Source organism: Pseudophryne corroboree, chromosome 2 (assembly GCF_028390025.1).
Source record: "Pseudophryne corroboree isolate aPseCor3 chromosome 2, aPseCor3.hap2, whole genome shotgun sequence".
NCBI lineage: Eukaryota > Metazoa > Chordata > Amphibia > Anura > Myobatrachidae > Pseudophryne > Pseudophryne corroboree.
In genome coordinates, this window is record NC_086445.1 from 995,756,609 (window position 1) to 995,774,558 (window position 17,950).

Sequence of the window (17,950 nt, forward strand, 5' to 3'; positions counted from 1 at the left end):
GCTTACTGGTCTAATCATGAAGCAGTGAAACGAGTGGAGAAAAGGACCAGCGGAGAAGTTGCCCATGGTAACCAATCAGCTTTGAAGGAAGCCTTTATCAAGTACATTTTCTAAAATGTAAGGGAGATGCTGATTGGTTGCCATGGGCACTTCTCCATTAGTCTTTTTCTCCACTGTTTTTACTGCTTCGTGAATAAACCCCTTAGGGGGACATTTACTAAGCAGTGATAAGTGCGGAGAAGTGAGCCAGTAGAGAAGTTGCCCCATCAACCAATCAGCAACTCTGTATTATTTTATAGTATGCAAATTATAGATGTTACTTCAGTGCTGATTGGTTGCAATGGGCAACTTCTCCACTGGCTCACTTCTCCGCTCTTATCACTGCTTAGTAAATGTCTCCCTTAGTGTCTTAAGCTGTGCTGCAGGGGAATGTTGGGTTTAGTTATTGACTTCTGAGCTCTATTTCAAATATAGCACTTGTGAATAGGATTCCAGAAAGCAATAAGGGGTTATTTTATCATTATGAATCATTGTATGTTAGTAGTGTTCATTCTAGCACCCTGCACCTTTCAAAATCCGTGCAATTCCTCTTTCCTGCCAGGGTTGTCGCTCTCTGCTGTGGTGCTTCTCAGCACACTCTGATCTGTTACTCAGGGCTGTGATACAGACCAGTGTGTGCTGAGAAGGACCAGAGCAGAGAGCGACACCCCAGGCAGGAAAAAGGAACTACACAAGATTTGAAAGGTGCAGGGTGCTAGAATGAACACTGTTAGCATGCAGTTATCTAGTCTATGTACCTGTACTTTGAGTTTGCCTTTGGTGCCAGCTGTTTGTATATTTAGCACCTGCATGCTGTGTGAACTGTCCACCCATGTGGTTGGATGGGTTCAGTCTGCCTTGCTTGATCTGTTCGGGGACCTAATTCACAAGACGGCTTGTTGGTTTTGCCTTGTAAATGATTGCTGCTTTAGAGAAACGGGCAGACTCGCAGAGAGTCCCGCAGCTCGGAGGCAGTTTGATGACAGGGAGACCATCGCCGAAACATAGATGTGTGCACAGCAAATTACTTTGCACTGTTCTGCACTCTCCAAGTGCTGCCTCTTTTGTCGTGCTACATATTTTTTATGCACTCACCAAAAATGCAGAATAAACTTTTTTATTGGTAACTCGCAGGCAAGTACTGCAGTCGACGTTTCGGTCCTAGCTAGACCTTTTTCAAAACATAGCAGCAGCTACGATAGTACGCCACGCAGTCAAAAGGAAGTGTTCCGTCATTAAGGAACCTGCCAAGTAGACATCAGAATATTAGCAGCAAAATGCAATACGTTCTAGCTACACAGTGTATCTATAACATTGTGACAACTTTGCACACGTCATTGCAACCTTAGCTACAAATAAAAAATACAAATATTGTGTAGAGGTTGTATAAAAAATAATAATTTAGCTGAAGCCTGTATAATTAAAGGATTATCTCTGTAAGAAGGCGAAAACCAATTCTATGAACAGAACAGTTGATGTAAATATTTAAAGCACTTGTAAATCCAGTGGTCAGTTTAATGACCAACGCACATATGCAAACGTTGACTAAATCCAATAATATTAGTATGTAGGGTAAAATAATGCATGTCACTTAAATGTTAGTAAGCCAGTCGTCACAAGTTGTTGGTAATAATGTCAACAAAACTTTGATATAGTATATTCCCTGGGTAATGTAAACACCAACTAGAATCTCTGAATGTTTACCAGATTATCCGATAAATTATTGAGATTCCCCTAGTATTGCACTACTGTTGGGCTTCTTCTGCGCTCCTAGGTCCAGTTGTGAAAATAATCCGTCTGGGAATCGTTAGGTATATTGAAGTTCCTCTTTCTGTTCCATGATAACAAAGTTTTTCCTGCTCTGTGCATCTGGCACAATGCCTCCTCCCCGATGCGTTTCGCCCAGAAAAAAGTGCTAATTATTCAGAAGTCAAATTTTTTTTTTTTTGCTCAATTTATATTTTCAATAAAATGTTTTATATTTTTTTTATAGAGTCAAATTGCTTTTACTACACACATGATTTTTTTAAAATTCACGTGTATAGAAAATAGGGAGAGCGATACAGTGCTCATTGTCCATTTCCCAATATATTCCTCAGGTTTTCTCTCTAGGTCTCACAGGTTGAAGAGCATACGGGATAAAAACTGATGAGCATTTTTTATAGTGTAGTATGTATGATTTCTGCAGCGGGGTACACTGGGATTCCACAGGAAATACATTGAGGTGTAGAGTTGGATCTTGATCCGAGGCACCAACAGGCTAAAGCTTTGACTGTTCTCAGGATGCACTGCACTGCCTCCTCTATAACCCCGCCTCCGGGCACTGGAGCCCAGTTTGTAAGTTGGTGCCTGTAGAGCATGTCACTAACAGGTGGGGCTGCGCTAGGCAGCCCTGAAAAGAGCTTTTTAAGAAGACTTCAAGGGCCGCAGCACTGTTTGTCATTCTGACATTCTGTGCTGCGGCTCCATCACCTCCCCAGCAGTGCTGCATACTCCCGCGGCCGAGTTCCCGGATACTTGCAGCGGAGGCGCACTGGTCATCAGGCACACCACAGCTGACTCTCTCCAGGATCGTTTGGCTTCACATCAGGGAGTAGGTAAGAGGGTCCCACAGGTGGGACCCGCCAGTAAATCGCGGTTCCAGGAGACGGGCCTCCCCGCTGGCGTAGACACTGTACTGCACAGGGACCCCACTGTATCCACCAGGGCAGAGAGCACAGGCCGGATTTACTATAATCCATTTTACATAGGCTCCACAGTACATGGTGGTGAGGACCAGCATAGGGAATAAGGCGTGACCTGTAGCCCCTCCCCCAGCTCCGGGCGCCATCTACTGCTGATGTTTCCACCCTGGAGCTGCATTTCACTCTCCCTCATTCCCTGACAGATTTTGGCGCCATCTTTTACACACGTAGCTGGGCTGATCTCCGGGACTGCAGGGCACTGTTTCCTCTGTAAAGCTGCCTGTCTCATCAGCGCTGTGCATTTACAGTCACTTAAGTATTCTATGTGTCATTTTAGACAGTGTTAGTTAACAAGTGTACTGCTACCTGAATATTTAGTATGAGTTTTCTGTGATATACATCCAGTATCTACTGTGCATTGTATATACATACATATCTATATGTAGTTTTACTAGTCCAGTGCAGTTTTATTGTTTATCTGTAATAACTTCTGCATTGTACCTGTGACTGAGTGTGCCTGTAGGTGCTGTGTGGATTTCATTCTCGTCTATCACACTTCTTGTTACCACTATGTTCTGTACCGTGGGGGGCTCGTGCGTCAGGGTCTCATATATATATATATATATATATATATATATACACACACACACAGTCTATACTGTTTTGTATTTTTTTTTACTGTGTATTTCAGTCACCTCATAACGATTTTATCCTCTGTTTGTGCCCTGTATTTACTGTCACATAAATCAGGGGGTTATTTGTAGGTATTGTTTGGCTATATTGTACTGTTTCGCTCTAAGGCTACATTCCCTATAATGTTTGCCACACAGGGCGGGAAATCCACGGACGCTTCTGCATCATGCAGTGCTGGCACCAAGGATTTACCTGAGGGGGAAGTTTTGGCTGATGGTTCAGGCACTGGGTGCCATATATCTCCCAGTCAGCCCGCAACACCTGTGGCCAATCAGGAACCACCTTGGGCAGCGTTCTCAAGTATGCTGGAAATGCTTGTGTCACGTCTTACGCCCCCTGTGGGACCTCCTGTGCCATTGCAGCCACATATTGTCCCTGTAGTTAATCCGCCCTGGCGGGCACTCTGTCTACCCAGTTACAACAATTAAATCAATCTTTGGTTAGACAAAAGTCTACCCCACGCCCCTCTGGGGTCAAGGGGTCATCTAAGCGGGCCATTTCTTCCTCACAATCCACTAATATTTCGGATAATTCTTCTGGTGGGGAATATATTGATCCGTCAGACACTGATACAGTCGCCTCTGATGAAGAATCTACAACCCAGGTTGATGTTCCTGACTTAGTGGAGGCTGTTAAGCGGATTCTCCAAATTGATGATGAGATCGATCCCACTCCTGCATCTAAGAAACCTGATAAATTCAAACGTCAGAAGGTTACTAAAGTAGTCTTAACACATTCTGACCATTTAATTGACATACGTCCGGAATCCTGGTCGTTTCCAGGAAATAAATTTTCCCTTTCAAAAAAGATGCTAGCTTGTTATCCTTTCCCTGCGGACTTAAGTAACAAGTGGGAAACTCCACCGCCGGTCTACTCTCATGTCGCCCGTGTTGTGGCGTCATCTACTCTGCCTGTCACAACTGTGTCCTCACTGAAGGAACCAACGGATAAGTGTGTGGAGGGATGCCTGAAGTCTGTTTACTCTTACCACTGCTGTACATAGACCCACTATAGCAGCCTCATGGGCCGCCAAAGGAATTGAAGCATGGGTTCAGGCAATTGAGGATGAGCTGCCTCAGGATTTCTCTGACACTGCCAGACCGTATCTGTCCGATATTACCACAGCCTCCAACTATATTCAGGAGGCGTCCTTTGAGGCAGGTGTAATGGCAGCCAAGGCGTCCACTACGTCTATACTGGCTCGCCGAATTCTGTGGTTGAGGTCCTGGAAGGTGGACCTAGATTCCAAAAAGACCTTGGAGGTGCTCCCTTTTAAGGGAGACATCCTTTTTGGGAAGGATCTGAATAAGATTGTGACTGACTTGGCAACTGCTTAGACTGCGTGTCTCCCAAATACTAATGCTTCTGCACCGAAGGCGAAGTGTACCACTTTTCCTTCCTTTCGACCTCCAGGGAAGTCAAAGGGTCAGGCGTACCCGAGACAGGCTTGTACTTTCAAATCCACTAAGCCCAAACCTAAACAATCTTGGGGCGCCTGTCAGCCTGCTTCCAAACAAGACAAGCCTGCTGCATGATGGGGTGGGTCTCCCCCTGGGCGACCCCAGGGTGGGAGGCAGACTTCTGCAGTTCGCCCAGGCCTGGTTAAAGACCACTTCGGATACCTGGGTGCGGGAAGTTGTCTCTCTCATGTGTATGCAATCTGTTCAAGAAACTTCCCCTCGCCAGTTCTGCTCAACTGTTATCCGTTCGGATCCGTTGAAAGCGCAAGCTCTACACTTGGTTGTGCAATCCCTCCTGGACACAGGAGTGGTTGTGCCGGTACCCCTGTCCGAGAGAGACAGGGGATACTATTCGTCCCTGGTTCTAGTTCCGAAGCCAAATGCGTGCTTCCGGCCTATACTCCACCTCAAATTATTGAACAAATTTGTGAGTGTGTCCAAATTCCGTATGGGGACTCTGCGCTCTATTGTACTGGCCATAGAACCCGAAAACTATATGGTATCCCTGAACATACAGGATGCAGGTATACCTATTGCCATATCGCATCAGCCATATTTGCGGTTTGCTATTGGCAACCTACATTATCAATTCCAGGCTCTGCCATTTGGACTGGCCACAGCCCCTCGGATCTTCACCAAGGTAATGGCTGCAATGACGCCCTTCTCCGCCGTCAGGGAATCAGGATCCTGCCGTATCTGGACGACTTGCTTATCCTGGCGAAATCCCAAAATGTTCTCCTCAATCATCTGGAACTGACGGTCCAATTCCTACAAGCCCACGGGTGGCTCATCAACTGGAGAAAGTCCTCGCTGGTCCCTGCTCGGAGCATGATGCACCTGTGTGCACTGCTGGACACACAGCGAGAGATTGTTTCGGTCTCCATAGAAAGTCCTTAAACTTCAGGACAGGATCAGATACTTACTCTCTCGCCCAAGAGTGTCGATACACTCGGCGATGCAAGTACTAGGCCTCATGGTGTCGGCTTTTGACATGTTAGAGTACGCTCAATTTCATTCCACCCCTCTGCAGAGGTTAATCCTTTCCAAGTGGGTCGGCCTGCCTCATCGGATCAGGTCTCAAATGATCTCCTTGACTCCGGAGGTTCGTCTGTCACTGAACTGGTGGCTACAGGACCTCCAACTGGGTCCTCCTGACAACAGACACCAGTCTGTGAGGTTGGAGCGCGGTGTTGGAGCAACACTCTCTCCAGGGTCAGTGGACCAGGGAGGAATCTCTCCGCCAGATAAACATTCTGGAATTGCGGGCAGTGTTCAATGTGCTGACACTTGCCCTGCCTCTGGTACAGGACAGGCCTGTTCAAGTACAATCAGACAACGCCACCACGGTGGTGTACATAAATCATCAAGGCGGCTCTCGAAGCCGCATGGTAATGCTGGAAGTATCAAAAGTCCTCCGTTGGGCGGAACGCCAGCTGCCAGCAATATCGGCAGTGTTCATTCCCGGAGTCCTCAACTGGGAAGCGGATTTCCTCAGTCGTCAGGATGTTCACGCCGGAGAGTGCAATCTTCATCCAGTAGTCTTTCAACTCCTAGTGGACAAGTGGGACCTACCAGATGTAGACCTGATGGTGTCTCGACACAATCACAAGGTTCCAGTCTTCGGATCAAGGACAAGGGATCCTCAAGCAGCGTTCGTGGGCGCACTGGCAATTTCATGGAACATTTGGCTGCCATACGTGTTCCCTCCAGTGTCACTCCTGCCCAGGGTGCTACGGAAGTTCAAGCAAGAAAGAGGAATACTACTTCTAGTCGCTCCAGCGTGGACCAGACGGCATTGGTTCTCAGACCTGCAAGGTCTCTCGATAGAGCGTCCTCTTCTACTTCCTCAACACCCAGACCGCCTCGTTCAGGGCCCTGGTGTCTATCCGGACCTGGCCCTTCAGGCATTGACGGAGTGGCTCTTGAAGCTTCACTCCTGAGGGCCGAAGGATTCTCCGAGGCGGTTATTCAAACTGTTGAAGGGCCCGCAAACCGGCTTCTGCACGGGTTTATTACAGGGTCTTGAACTCTTCACATGTTGTGCTACTCAGAATTATGATGCCAATTTGTACAAAACTTCCAGGCTTTTGTCTTTTCTGCAACAAAGCCTAGATTTAGGTGTGGTTTCAGAGAAAAATTGCGTCTATTCCTGACGTTCATACTTTCACTCAGGGTGTTTTACGGATTCAGCCTCCCTATGTCCCTCCTGTGTCTCCATGGGATATGTCTGTTTTCTTAAATGCCCTACAAAAGTCTTCATTTGATCCTCTTGAGTCTGTGGACCTTAAATGCCTTACACTTAAGGTCGTGTTTCTGCTGGCTATTGCCTCTGCTAAGAGGGTGTCAAACTTAGGTACTTTGTCCTGTCGTCCACTCTTTTATTTTTCACCGTGACCGGGCAGTTCTTCGAACTCGCCACGGTTATCTGCCAAAAGTGGTATCTTCTTTCCATCTTAACCAAGAGATTGTGGTTCCGGCTTTTGTCTCTTCTGGTTTGTCTTCCAAAGAAGGTCTTTGGATGTGGTATGAGCTCTCCGTATCTACGTGGAGAGGACTGCCTCTATCAGGAGGTCAGATACCCTGTTTGTACTTTTGGGATTTCACAAATGTGGCTGGCCTGCGAATTAGCAAACCTTGGTCAGATGGACTAGAATGGTGTTTGCACAAGCCTATGCACAGGCTGGACTCTCAGCTCCTGCTGCTATCAAAGCCCATTTTACGCTGTCTGTTGGACCTTTTTGGGCGGCCCGCCGTGGCGCGTCCTCTGAACAATTGTGCAAGGCGTCTACGTGGTCCTCCGTGAACACGTTCATTAGGTTCTATGACTTTGATACCTCCGCCTCCCAGGATGCTTCCTTTGGACGCCAGGGGGTATATTTACAAAGATTCGTGTTTTTGCCGTTTTTAAGGGTGTTTGAACTCAAATGGTATCGGGTGCATTTTACTGCAACTTTTTGAATCCTGATACGATCATTCACTAAGCTGCCGATTTTTCCAAATTCGTATTTTCCGATGTCGATGTGATTCGTAAGTGTTAAAAAATCAGAAAAAAATTGCGTGGGGTCCCCGCTCCTAAGCACAACCAGCCTCGGGCTCTTTGAGCCGGTCCTGTTTGACAGAATATGGGTAAAAAAATGACAGGGGTTCCCCCATATTTCATCAACCAGCACCGGGCTCTGCGCCTGGTCCTGGTTCAAAAAATACGGGGGACAAAAAGCGTAGGGGTCCCCCGTATTTCTTAAACCAGCACCGGGCTCCACTAGCCAGGTACATAATGCCACAGCCGGGGGACACTTTTATTGTGGTCCCTGCGGCCCTGGCATTACATACCCAACTAGTCACCCCTGGCCGGGGTACCCTGAAGGAGTGGGAACCCCTTAAATCAAGGGGTCCCCCCCCCCCCCTCCAGCCACCCAAGGGCCAGGGGTGAAGCCCGAGGCTGTCCCCCCCATCCAAGGGCGGCGGATGGGGGGCTGCTAGCCAAGTGTACAAAATCTGAATATTATTTTTAGTAGCAGTACTACAAGTCCCAGCAAGCCTCCCCCGCAAGCTGGTACTTGGAGAACCACAAGTACCAGCATGCGGTGGAAAACCGGGCCCGCTGGTACCTGTAGTACTACTACTAAAAAAATACCCAACAAAAAACAGGACACACATACCGTGTCAGTATAAGTTTATTACATGCATGCACACCTCCAAACATACATACTTACCTATGTTCACACGAGGCTCGGTCCTCTTCTCCATGTAGAATCCTCGGGGTACCTGTGAAAAAAAATTATACTCACATAATCCAGTGTTGCTTGTCTTCTTTGTATAATCCACGTACTTGGCAAAACAAAAAAACGGAAACTCGACCACGCACTGAAAGGGGTCCCATGTTTACACATGGGACCCCTTTCCCCGACTGCTAGGACCCCCCTGACTCCTGTCAAAGAGGGTCCCTTCAGCCAATCAGGGAGCGCCATGTCGTGGCACTCTCCTGATTGGCTGTGTGCTCCTGTAGTGTCTGTGAGGCTGCACACGGCAGAGATACAATGTAGCGCCTATGCGCTCCATTGTATCCAATGGTGGGAACTTTGCGGTCAGCGGTGAGGTTACTTTCGGTCAACCGCTGACCGCAAAGTTCCCATCATTGGATACAATGGAGCGCATAGGCGCTACATTGTATCTCTGCCGTGTGCATCCTCACAGACACTACAGGAGCACACATCCAATCAAAAGAGTGCCACGACGTGGCGCTCCCTGATTGGCTGAAGGGACCCTCTTTGACAGGAGTCAGGGGGGGTCCTGGCAGTCTGGGAAAGGGGTCCCATGTGTAAACATGGGACCCCTTTCAGTGCGTGGTCGGGTTTCCGTTTTTTTGTTTTGCCAAGTACGTGGATTATACAAAGAAGACGAGCAACACTGGATTATGTGAGTATAATTTTATCACATGGAGAAGAGGACCGAGCCTCGTGTGAACATAGGTAAGTATGTATGTTTGGAGGTGTGCATGTATGTAATAAACTTATACTGTCACAGTGTGTGTGTCCTGTTTTTTGTTGGGTATTTTTTTAGTAGTAGTACTACAGGTACCAGCGGGCCCTGTTTTCCACCGCATGCTGGTACTTGTGGTTCTCCAAGTACCAGCTTGCGGGGGAGGCTTGCTGGGACTTGTAGTACTGCTACTAAAAACAATATTCTGATTTTTCACACTTGGCTATCAGCCCCCCATCCGCCGCCCTTGGATGGGGGGGGACAGCCTCGGGCTTCACCCCTGGCCCTTGGGTGGCTGGAGGGGGGGGGGGACCCCTTGATTTAAGGGGTTCCCACTCCTCCAGGGTACCCCGGCCAGGGGTGACTAGTTGGGTATGTAATGCCAGGGCCGCCGGGACCACAATAAAAGTGTCCCCCGGCTGTGGCATTATGTACCTGGCTAGTGGAGCCCGGTGCTGGTTTAAGAAATACGGGGGACCCCTACACTTTTTTTTGTCCCCCGTATTTTTGGAACCAGGACCAGGCGCAAAGAGCCCGAGGCTGGTTATGCTTAGGAGGGGGGACCCCACCCAATTTTTTTTTCTGTTTTTACACTAAACAGACCCTTTCCCATAGATAACCATGCACAGATCTCACTGATCCGTGCATGGTTATCCAAACTCGACTGGAAAAAGCAGGTCTATTTTTTTGCTGCTTTTTTTTAACGATTCGCAAAAAATAGACCCGCACTTGAGCACTCAGAGACTAACACCCAAATACGAATGAATAGTGAATACCCGTATTGTATGAAATAACAGCCGCGTTTGACCGATGGTCTATTCGTATTTCAGAACTTTTCCGTTAAATCCATTACGAATAGACCAGACACTGCCGAGATTTGTGCTTAGTGAATTCCCGTATTGGGACTTAGAAAAAAAAACACAAATCAGACAAACTCGATTCTTAAGTAAAAATTGGCCCGGGTTCTTGTGCCCGCTACAGTTCGTCCCCTCCCATGAGGAACTGCTTTAGGACATCCCTGATGTATTCCCTGTGGAATCCCAATGTACCCCGCTGCAGAAAAATAAAGCTGTGTAACGTGTGGGCTACATGCAAAAGCAGCCAGTATTTACCCTGCACAGGAAAAATATAAGTGTTTGCTCCCCTTTGCATGGCAACGTGGTTTGTTCCAGTCATTAGCTTTGAGGTGTCTTCCTGCGATATCATGTAGTCTTAAACAGTTTCCTCTTTAATTTGATGCCACACCACATTATCATTGATTGTAGCAGAACTGATTCTCATTTTCTCTTTAGAATCCCAGCCTAAAACCGGCTCCGAAAACTCAGGTGACTCTGACTAAAGAGTTCCCAGTTTCCTCCGGATCTCAGCACAGGAAAAAAGAGTCGGATAAAGTCTACGGCGAATGGGTTCCCGTGGATAAAAAAAGTGAAGAAAGCAAGGACGACGTTTTCACAAATACAGTTCCCTCACAGGTAAGAGATGACCCACATTCATGTTTGTGTTGGGGTGAATAGAGCGGGGGTATTTCCACTGTGCCTTTTATTCACGACCTTGTTTTTACAATATCTGGGGGAATTAGAATAGATGAGTTATTCTGTGTGTGCCGCAGTCTGACCGGCAGGATATGAGAAGCAGATTACTCCCTGTCCAAGTGTGGTTACATGTTGGGGAAAGTGATGGTTATCAATGTTTTGTTTTGGTCATGTTTGTGAATTTGTGTGAATTTGATTCGTCACCTTGTCTATATTGATACATTTCACTTTCCAACACAAAGTTGACGTTTATAATGCCGTGTCAACTTATTGCACTAAAATCATTCTTGCTTCGTAAATTCTTCCTGTCATTTGGCAAAGAACAGTAAAGCTAGTCTGACACTGCGCTAGTCATTTCCCACTGCTCGGTCCGACAGATGCACAGTGTGTACACAGCACAGAGTGCCGGTTAGCATTTAAAACCCAGTCTGATCTGCACATGTGATTTGGCCGGCTTCATCATATTTAGCCAAAATGTACAGTCGAGATCGTGCTGCTATTGCAGGGTGTGTATGATCTGTCCTACGTTTCACCTTCTGACGATCTTTATTGCATTCAAAGGCAGATTTATTAAGCTTGGTGAAGTGATAAAGGACCAGCCAATCAGAACCTAACTGCCATGTCACAGGCTGGGTTTGAAAAATGATAGGAGCTGATTGGCTGGTACTTTATCACCTTCCAGTTTATCACTTCACCAGGCTTAATAAATGTGCCCCTCAGTCACTCGCATAATTCAGTAGTGATCCATACTATATTCCGGCAGACAAGATTCTGGCTGTCACTATACCGACAGCGGAATCCCGGCAGCCAGTCCCCTCGTGGGCTCGCTGCGCTCAACCCACACCGTGCCCAGTGGCCTGCTGCGCTCGCTACAGGTTCTATTCCTACTTAGTTGGTGGTGTGGATCCTCCAGTTGAGTGGGGATACCGGGCCGGTGTTGGGTTTCCGGCTGTCAGTTTATTGTCGGGTGACAGCTGGTTAACTGACTGCATCCCATTCAGTAGAGTGTACATTGCACAGCAGATGTGACCAACATTGTCTCATAAAAATCATAAAGTGTTGGATTGTCAGTACAATCTTTCAGGTGTGTATCTATCTTTGGGTGAGAAGAAAAGGAGTTTTCTCTCTTTAGTCTTCTTTCATATAGAACTGAATACCCTTCTCAGTGTACATTTAGGGGTGTATTCAATTGTTTGAAAAGTCAGTTGGGGGTCTGTTTTATCCTATCTAACAGACAGGAAAAAACAGACACCCCACCGACTTTTCAAACATTTGAATTCCCCCCTTAGAGTCAGCATCAGGTGTTTCTCTCCATTTATAATCCACGCATTGTAATTTCTCTGTGACCGTAACCAGGTGTTTTTGCGACTTGTGAAGCAGATACATTTTTTTACAAAGTGTGTCTAAATAAAATAGTATTATGATCTCTTCACAGTATAATTTCTCCTTTAGCAGTTTGATATGCCAGATGAATGATGGAGCAAATGTGTTTATTGCAGCGGAAGATGTCATTAGATTGCGTTGTGTAATTAAGACCACTTATACTGGCGCTCTGCGCAAATGAATGTTCCTGCAGTCGTTATGTGCAACTGTTGCATTCCGGGTGTTGTGTAAATTATGCTTTATTCAGTCTAACGTGTACCCTAATTATATCTAGATGATACCCAAGTGTGTTCTTGTTTCTAGATTTATGTGTCATTCATACATTTTATAAATCCATCTTGCAATGTGGCGTTTTCTTGTTTTACAGTTCTAGAATTGTTTGAGGAAGGTGGATTAACCACACTTAGATACCTGTTGCCAATCCAACGTACTGATGGGCTGAGACCCTCCCTTCTTTAATGGCCTCATATGGACCTAATGCTTCCAGATCCTGAGTTCTGATTGGTTGCAAACTGGTCATTAAAGAACCGTAAGGACTGATTCCTAACAACTACAGGAAAACGCAGAGACGTCCAGCTCCCAGATGCGCAGAAACAGTGTACAATTCATCAAATCAATGGACGTATAGAAATATATATATATTTTTCTTTTCTGTGCAAAGTTGTGAGCTTACTCAGCATCTCTCCACATAACCCTGTAATGGTATTGAACATCCACAAACATGAAACAAAGTCAGTATCACTAAGTGGGTGTGTAATAATTCAATCCTTTTTTTTTTTTTTCCTTTTTACATTTGAATAAAGTTTCTGCTTGACCTGTTTTGGCTACTGCAATTACACAATGCTTGTCTACACATAATGGTCGTCAGTGTAACCATACCCGTATGCAAGATTAACTTGGTTCCGTACTGTACCTATGTAACTATTTAAGTACCTCCTTTTGCATGGATCTTCACTTCCAACACAAAAATGCTTAATTCTCATCACCGATGGCTCAGTTTAATCTGATACTCCGCATATTTAAGTACAAAACAGTGTGCGTCTGCTCACTTATAATTAGAGGTGGAGAGTAGTTTCATTTTTATAAACTAGACTGTATGTGTTTCATCTAACAAATTCTTTTTGTGTGGAATGTCGGTATAGAATGTTTCTAAAACAAAAAATTAAATGAGTCTGTAATATTGTGATTTACCGAAGATTACAATGTTCCAAAACAAACATTCAAGTTGGGTTAGATAAGTGGAATTGTCTCAAACTCTGGCCATGGAAGAAGATGAGCTTTGGACTATTCTCTGCTCGTTCCTGCTAAGAGATGAAGGATTTTATTTTATTTTTACAGATGGAGAACTTTTAAAGTACCCTTTTTCCATCAGAATTTTGGGAAGGGTTGCAGTGATACACAGGGATCACTTACACCAGTTACTTAAACACCAATGTGGAACAAGGTTCTCTGATTTTTTTGTTTTTTACATTTGACTGCTCAGTTTGGTCCCTTTTGATTTTTTTTTATGGGGCAAATAAAGAAAAAAGGAACAATACAAACCAGTTTCACATTTAATGGTCAAGAAGTTTTCTTAATGCACCAAAAGAAAGCTGAAGAACTTGGTTTCAAGTAATAACTTACTGTTAGCCTAGTTGCTACCCAAAGGACAATGGATTATGCTTACTTACTTTGCACTTAAAATATTTGAAGCTTCCCTGCGCTATAGCAGACGGGCAGTACAACGCTAGTCCTCCACATTTGTGCTGTCCGACATTTAGGCAAGGCCGTGTCAATCCTAACTTCATTGTTCATTAATTTTAAGACCACACCCACATAGATGAATGACAATATTACACAGGCCTCAACTTCAGCAGCGGGACACTAAAGATGTGATGACCGTGAAAAGGAAAGACTTATTGTTCAGGATAATGCCCTTTGAATGTAAAAATACAGCAACAGTTGAGTACAATTCCACAGTAGCACTTCCTAACCCGGTGCTGAGAATCCTCAGACAACAGAACACTTTATATAGTGCTTTTCAAAGCCGCACTATGTTTTAGATGATATGCACTCACCCGTTTCTGAACTGTGCTGATCCTTTTGTGGCTTGTCCGGTGGCTTCATTGATGTGCTGATTGCACCATTGTATGATGATATTAACGTTGTTCTGTTTTCAAGAAACTCTTATAGCTAGATGTGCGGTGGTCTTATCTTTTTTTTTTCTTTTTTTGCTGTAAGTTAGAATGATGGAGGATGATAAAGTTCGCAATTTCTGCGCAGTGTGTAGATGGCAGGTGACGTTTCTAAACATCAGAGAGCGCAAAAGCCGTACTCAAGGGAATTTTGCAACACAATTTCTGAGTATCCACTATCTGCCAGAGTAAGCAGTGCCTTGCATTATAATGGACACTTCTGGTAGCGGTGCAGCCAACGCTGCTTGTAAATAATGTTTCTATTGTAAATTGACTTAATCTGAAGTCAGAAACAGCTGTACATACATATTGTTATGTTTAAAATGTATGAAAATAGTTGAATAATGGGCTGATTATTAATGTGCTTTTTATTTTAAACAACAACAAAAAAATTGTTTTATTTTTACTTGGGGTATGATATATAATTTTTTTCTCGTTTGTGCAGAACTGTGTGAATATCACCCTAAATTTGTTGTTTCTGTCTGCATACGACCTTTTAAAAGCTCTAATTGCTATGACAGGTTTTGTGTGGCTATATGCACCCTCTTTTCAGTCTATCCACTCTGTTATGTTGGGGAGATGTTACTCATGCAATGGATAAAACCGCTCCAGTTGACTTGACGTCATTCAGTTGTTTTAATAACTAACAACTGTTTGATAGGTCCTCTCCTTTCTCCACATTCCACTGTTGCCATTTATAGCTGTTGATTACTAATCTAAATTGGACTAATTGCTTTGTATGGATTTTTAAGCGTAAAAAAAAAAATATTTTGCCATCAACAGCTATTGGTGGTATAGGCAGGACACAGTGGGTGTTGCTTGCAAACACATGCACAGGGATATGTTCTGTAGCCTGTAGAAACCAATCGGCTTTTAGCTTTCATTTTTGTAGGCCATTTTGAAAATGTAATCAGTCATTTGGTTGGCTGTACTCTATAGCACCAGTTTCCTACTGGGCAGAATTCAGAACAGTCCCTCAATGTGCAATTTATATCTCGTTTATATTGGAGGGAAAAAAAGTCAACCTAAGCCAACATCCGTATATTCCATCATGAGGACTTTTTCTGAGGAAATAATTTCTGATTCATGTCAGATACCAAATAACAAGTTCTTGTATATGTTTAATTTTTTTCCTGGAAATGTACTTTTGAATATGAATAAAGAGATGGTCCAAACATTTGGTGGATGTCCTCCCGTTTCTCATTACTGATTAATGTATACTGATATCCTGTACACATCTGATATGTTTTAGGCCTGTGCTATTGATTTTTGGCCTGTGGCTGATCACGTGTCTGTGAAATAACTGGTCCCTGTGGAAACATAGCTCCTGGGTCCCTCTGTTTTCCGACCGATACAGGGATAGATGCCGCATACCTATGCGAAACGCGTCATCTGTCCCACATGTTGTGGTCGTATGTGGCCGGTCACAGGCCAAATTCACTAGTGAGGCATAGCTATAATCTTGACATTTGCTTTAACCCTATACTTAGGAAGAAAATTAGGTTAATAGTTTATAGGGCTTCTTCCCACCTCCCCATGTCTTAACCTCTTACTGTTATATTCTCTTTTCCCCATATCCTTTTATCAACGTTCCTTTTACTCTTCACATATGAAATTCTCTTGCCCATCTTCTTCAAGAGCAAATAAATTCACCGTTTGACATTGAATATATCAAGATAATGTGTGTAATGGTTTATACTGAACAAATCCGTCATGCTCTCTAACCCTGTGCAGTAGTTTGCCCTGTTAGCAGGTGGGTGCTTCTCTAACTGAACAGACTGATAGTGACCTACATACTTGCATACATGCTGTGCACAAATACACCATGTGGATTGGCGGAGTTATACAAAGGGGCGGGCCGTTGATGTAAGAGCAGCTCAACAGACTGCAGCCTCACATTTTTGACCTTCTTCAGATCCCATTAAGATGTGGGCGGTGGCTTCATCTCTCTGTACTGGACTAGGGAGGTAATACTTTACTATAGTCCTTTTACTTATTAATGCCATTATAATGGAAAGTCAGGTTAATACTGCATGCTTTTATTTTTGAGGAATCCAGTTTTGGGTTTTAGTGAACACCCATCATCTGTTATCGCTCTCCCTCAACCACAAATGCCTTAAACTTGCAAAGTGCTCTGGAAAGGGACATCACTGTAAAAATGTAATTTAATCACAAAAAAGTGACGACATGGGGTCTATTCAATTCTTGTCGGAAACTGCTGTCTTGTCGGAAAGACGGCAGTTTCTGACTTTTTTTTTTTAGGTCGGAAGGGGTTCTGACCTATTCAATGCCCCCTCAGATTTTCCGACTTGTCGGAATACACGTGGATTGGTGGAATAGCCGCGGATCCAGGTGTTTTGTCGGAAGCGGCGGCCAAATCTGACAGGTTTTGACCCCGTTTCCGACGATGTCAATCCGACTTTAATAAAAGTAGGATCGGCATTGTCATGAACGCTCATTGAAAACTCAGATGTCGGATCCTTTCCGTTGGAAAGGATCCGACATCAATTGAATATACCCCTATGTAGCAGCAGCAGATGTAGGAGTTTTTTTCTCCCCCCGTTGCCGGTATCGGAGATCAGCTAAACACTATGGGGGAGGTGTATCAAACCTCCCCTCATAAGGACAAGTGCAGGAATTTCACATACTAATCCACTACTAGCCATCATTTAATAAAATGTACTAGATAAATGAGAGCTAGAATGTGGTTGCTATGGGGTCAACACCTCCACTTGTCTTTAGGACAGTGATTCCCAAACTGTGTGCCGTGGCACCCTGGGGTGCCGCGGGACACTTGCAGGGGTGCTTTGGGTTGGTAGTCCAGGACCAATTCAAAATATTTATTGTCCATGTAATAGGCAAACCTAGTACTTGTGTCTGCCAATCATAAAATTTGTGTACAAACAGAAGCAAATCTTTGCCCTCACTATATAACTGAACCTAAGTATGACATATAAACATAATTTACTTAATTTCATATTTTTTATAAATTTCCCAATAAGAAACTTTTGGCCTAGGGGTGCCGTGATAAAAATTCTGATACTCTAGGGCGCCGTGATTCAAAAAAGTTTGGGAACCACTGCTTTAGGAGGTTTAATACATCTCGGTCTACTGTATGTCCCTTTCAGTAACTAATTGGTCTTATACTGAGGCACAGCCATTGTCCTGTCATACTAAGAGAGACCACAAGAGCTGGCTTGGTTATCGGCAGGGTGTTAAGGAATTACCAGCAAAGCCGTTAATGTAGAGGGTTTGATGATGATTTTACTGAATGGTAGTTGGAGAGGGTCATTTTCTCTTGAGTGAATTACAGCTCTGAGTCTGTCTGCTGCTGTCATTCAGTCTATGAAGTCAATCCACTTAGGAGTTTGTTTCATGGGAGTCGCATATATTGCACGAATGCAAGCACCCAGGTATGAGAGTTTCAGTTAGAAACAGTATTTGCGGCCGGGTTGCGCCACTTTACAAAATGCGAGCTGAGAGAAGTGCATGAGAAAGTGGGGAAA

The 17,950-nt window shown here is 44.6% G+C and overlaps 1 protein-coding gene across 9 annotated transcripts in view; it reads left to right on the top strand.

Annotated features, from left to right (window-relative positions):
• SON (SON DNA and RNA binding protein) overlaps positions 1-17,950 on the top strand; it is a 331,417-nt gene that overhangs the window by 191,406 nt on the left and 122,061 nt on the right. For 8 of the 9 annotated variants that reach the window (XR_010241576.1, XR_010241575.1, XR_010241577.1 and 5 more), the window contains exon 6: positions 10,648-10,827. Coding sequence is in view for 4 of the 9 variants with exons in the window: in XM_063956485.1 (XP_063812555.1) it covers positions 10,648-10,827 (180 nt within the window). In the remaining 5 variants the exon portion in view is untranslated. Of the gene's footprint in view, positions 1-10,647; positions 10,828-12,637; positions 15,622-17,950 lie in introns of those variants that run through there. The other variant, XM_063956487.1, reaches the window with a different exon arrangement.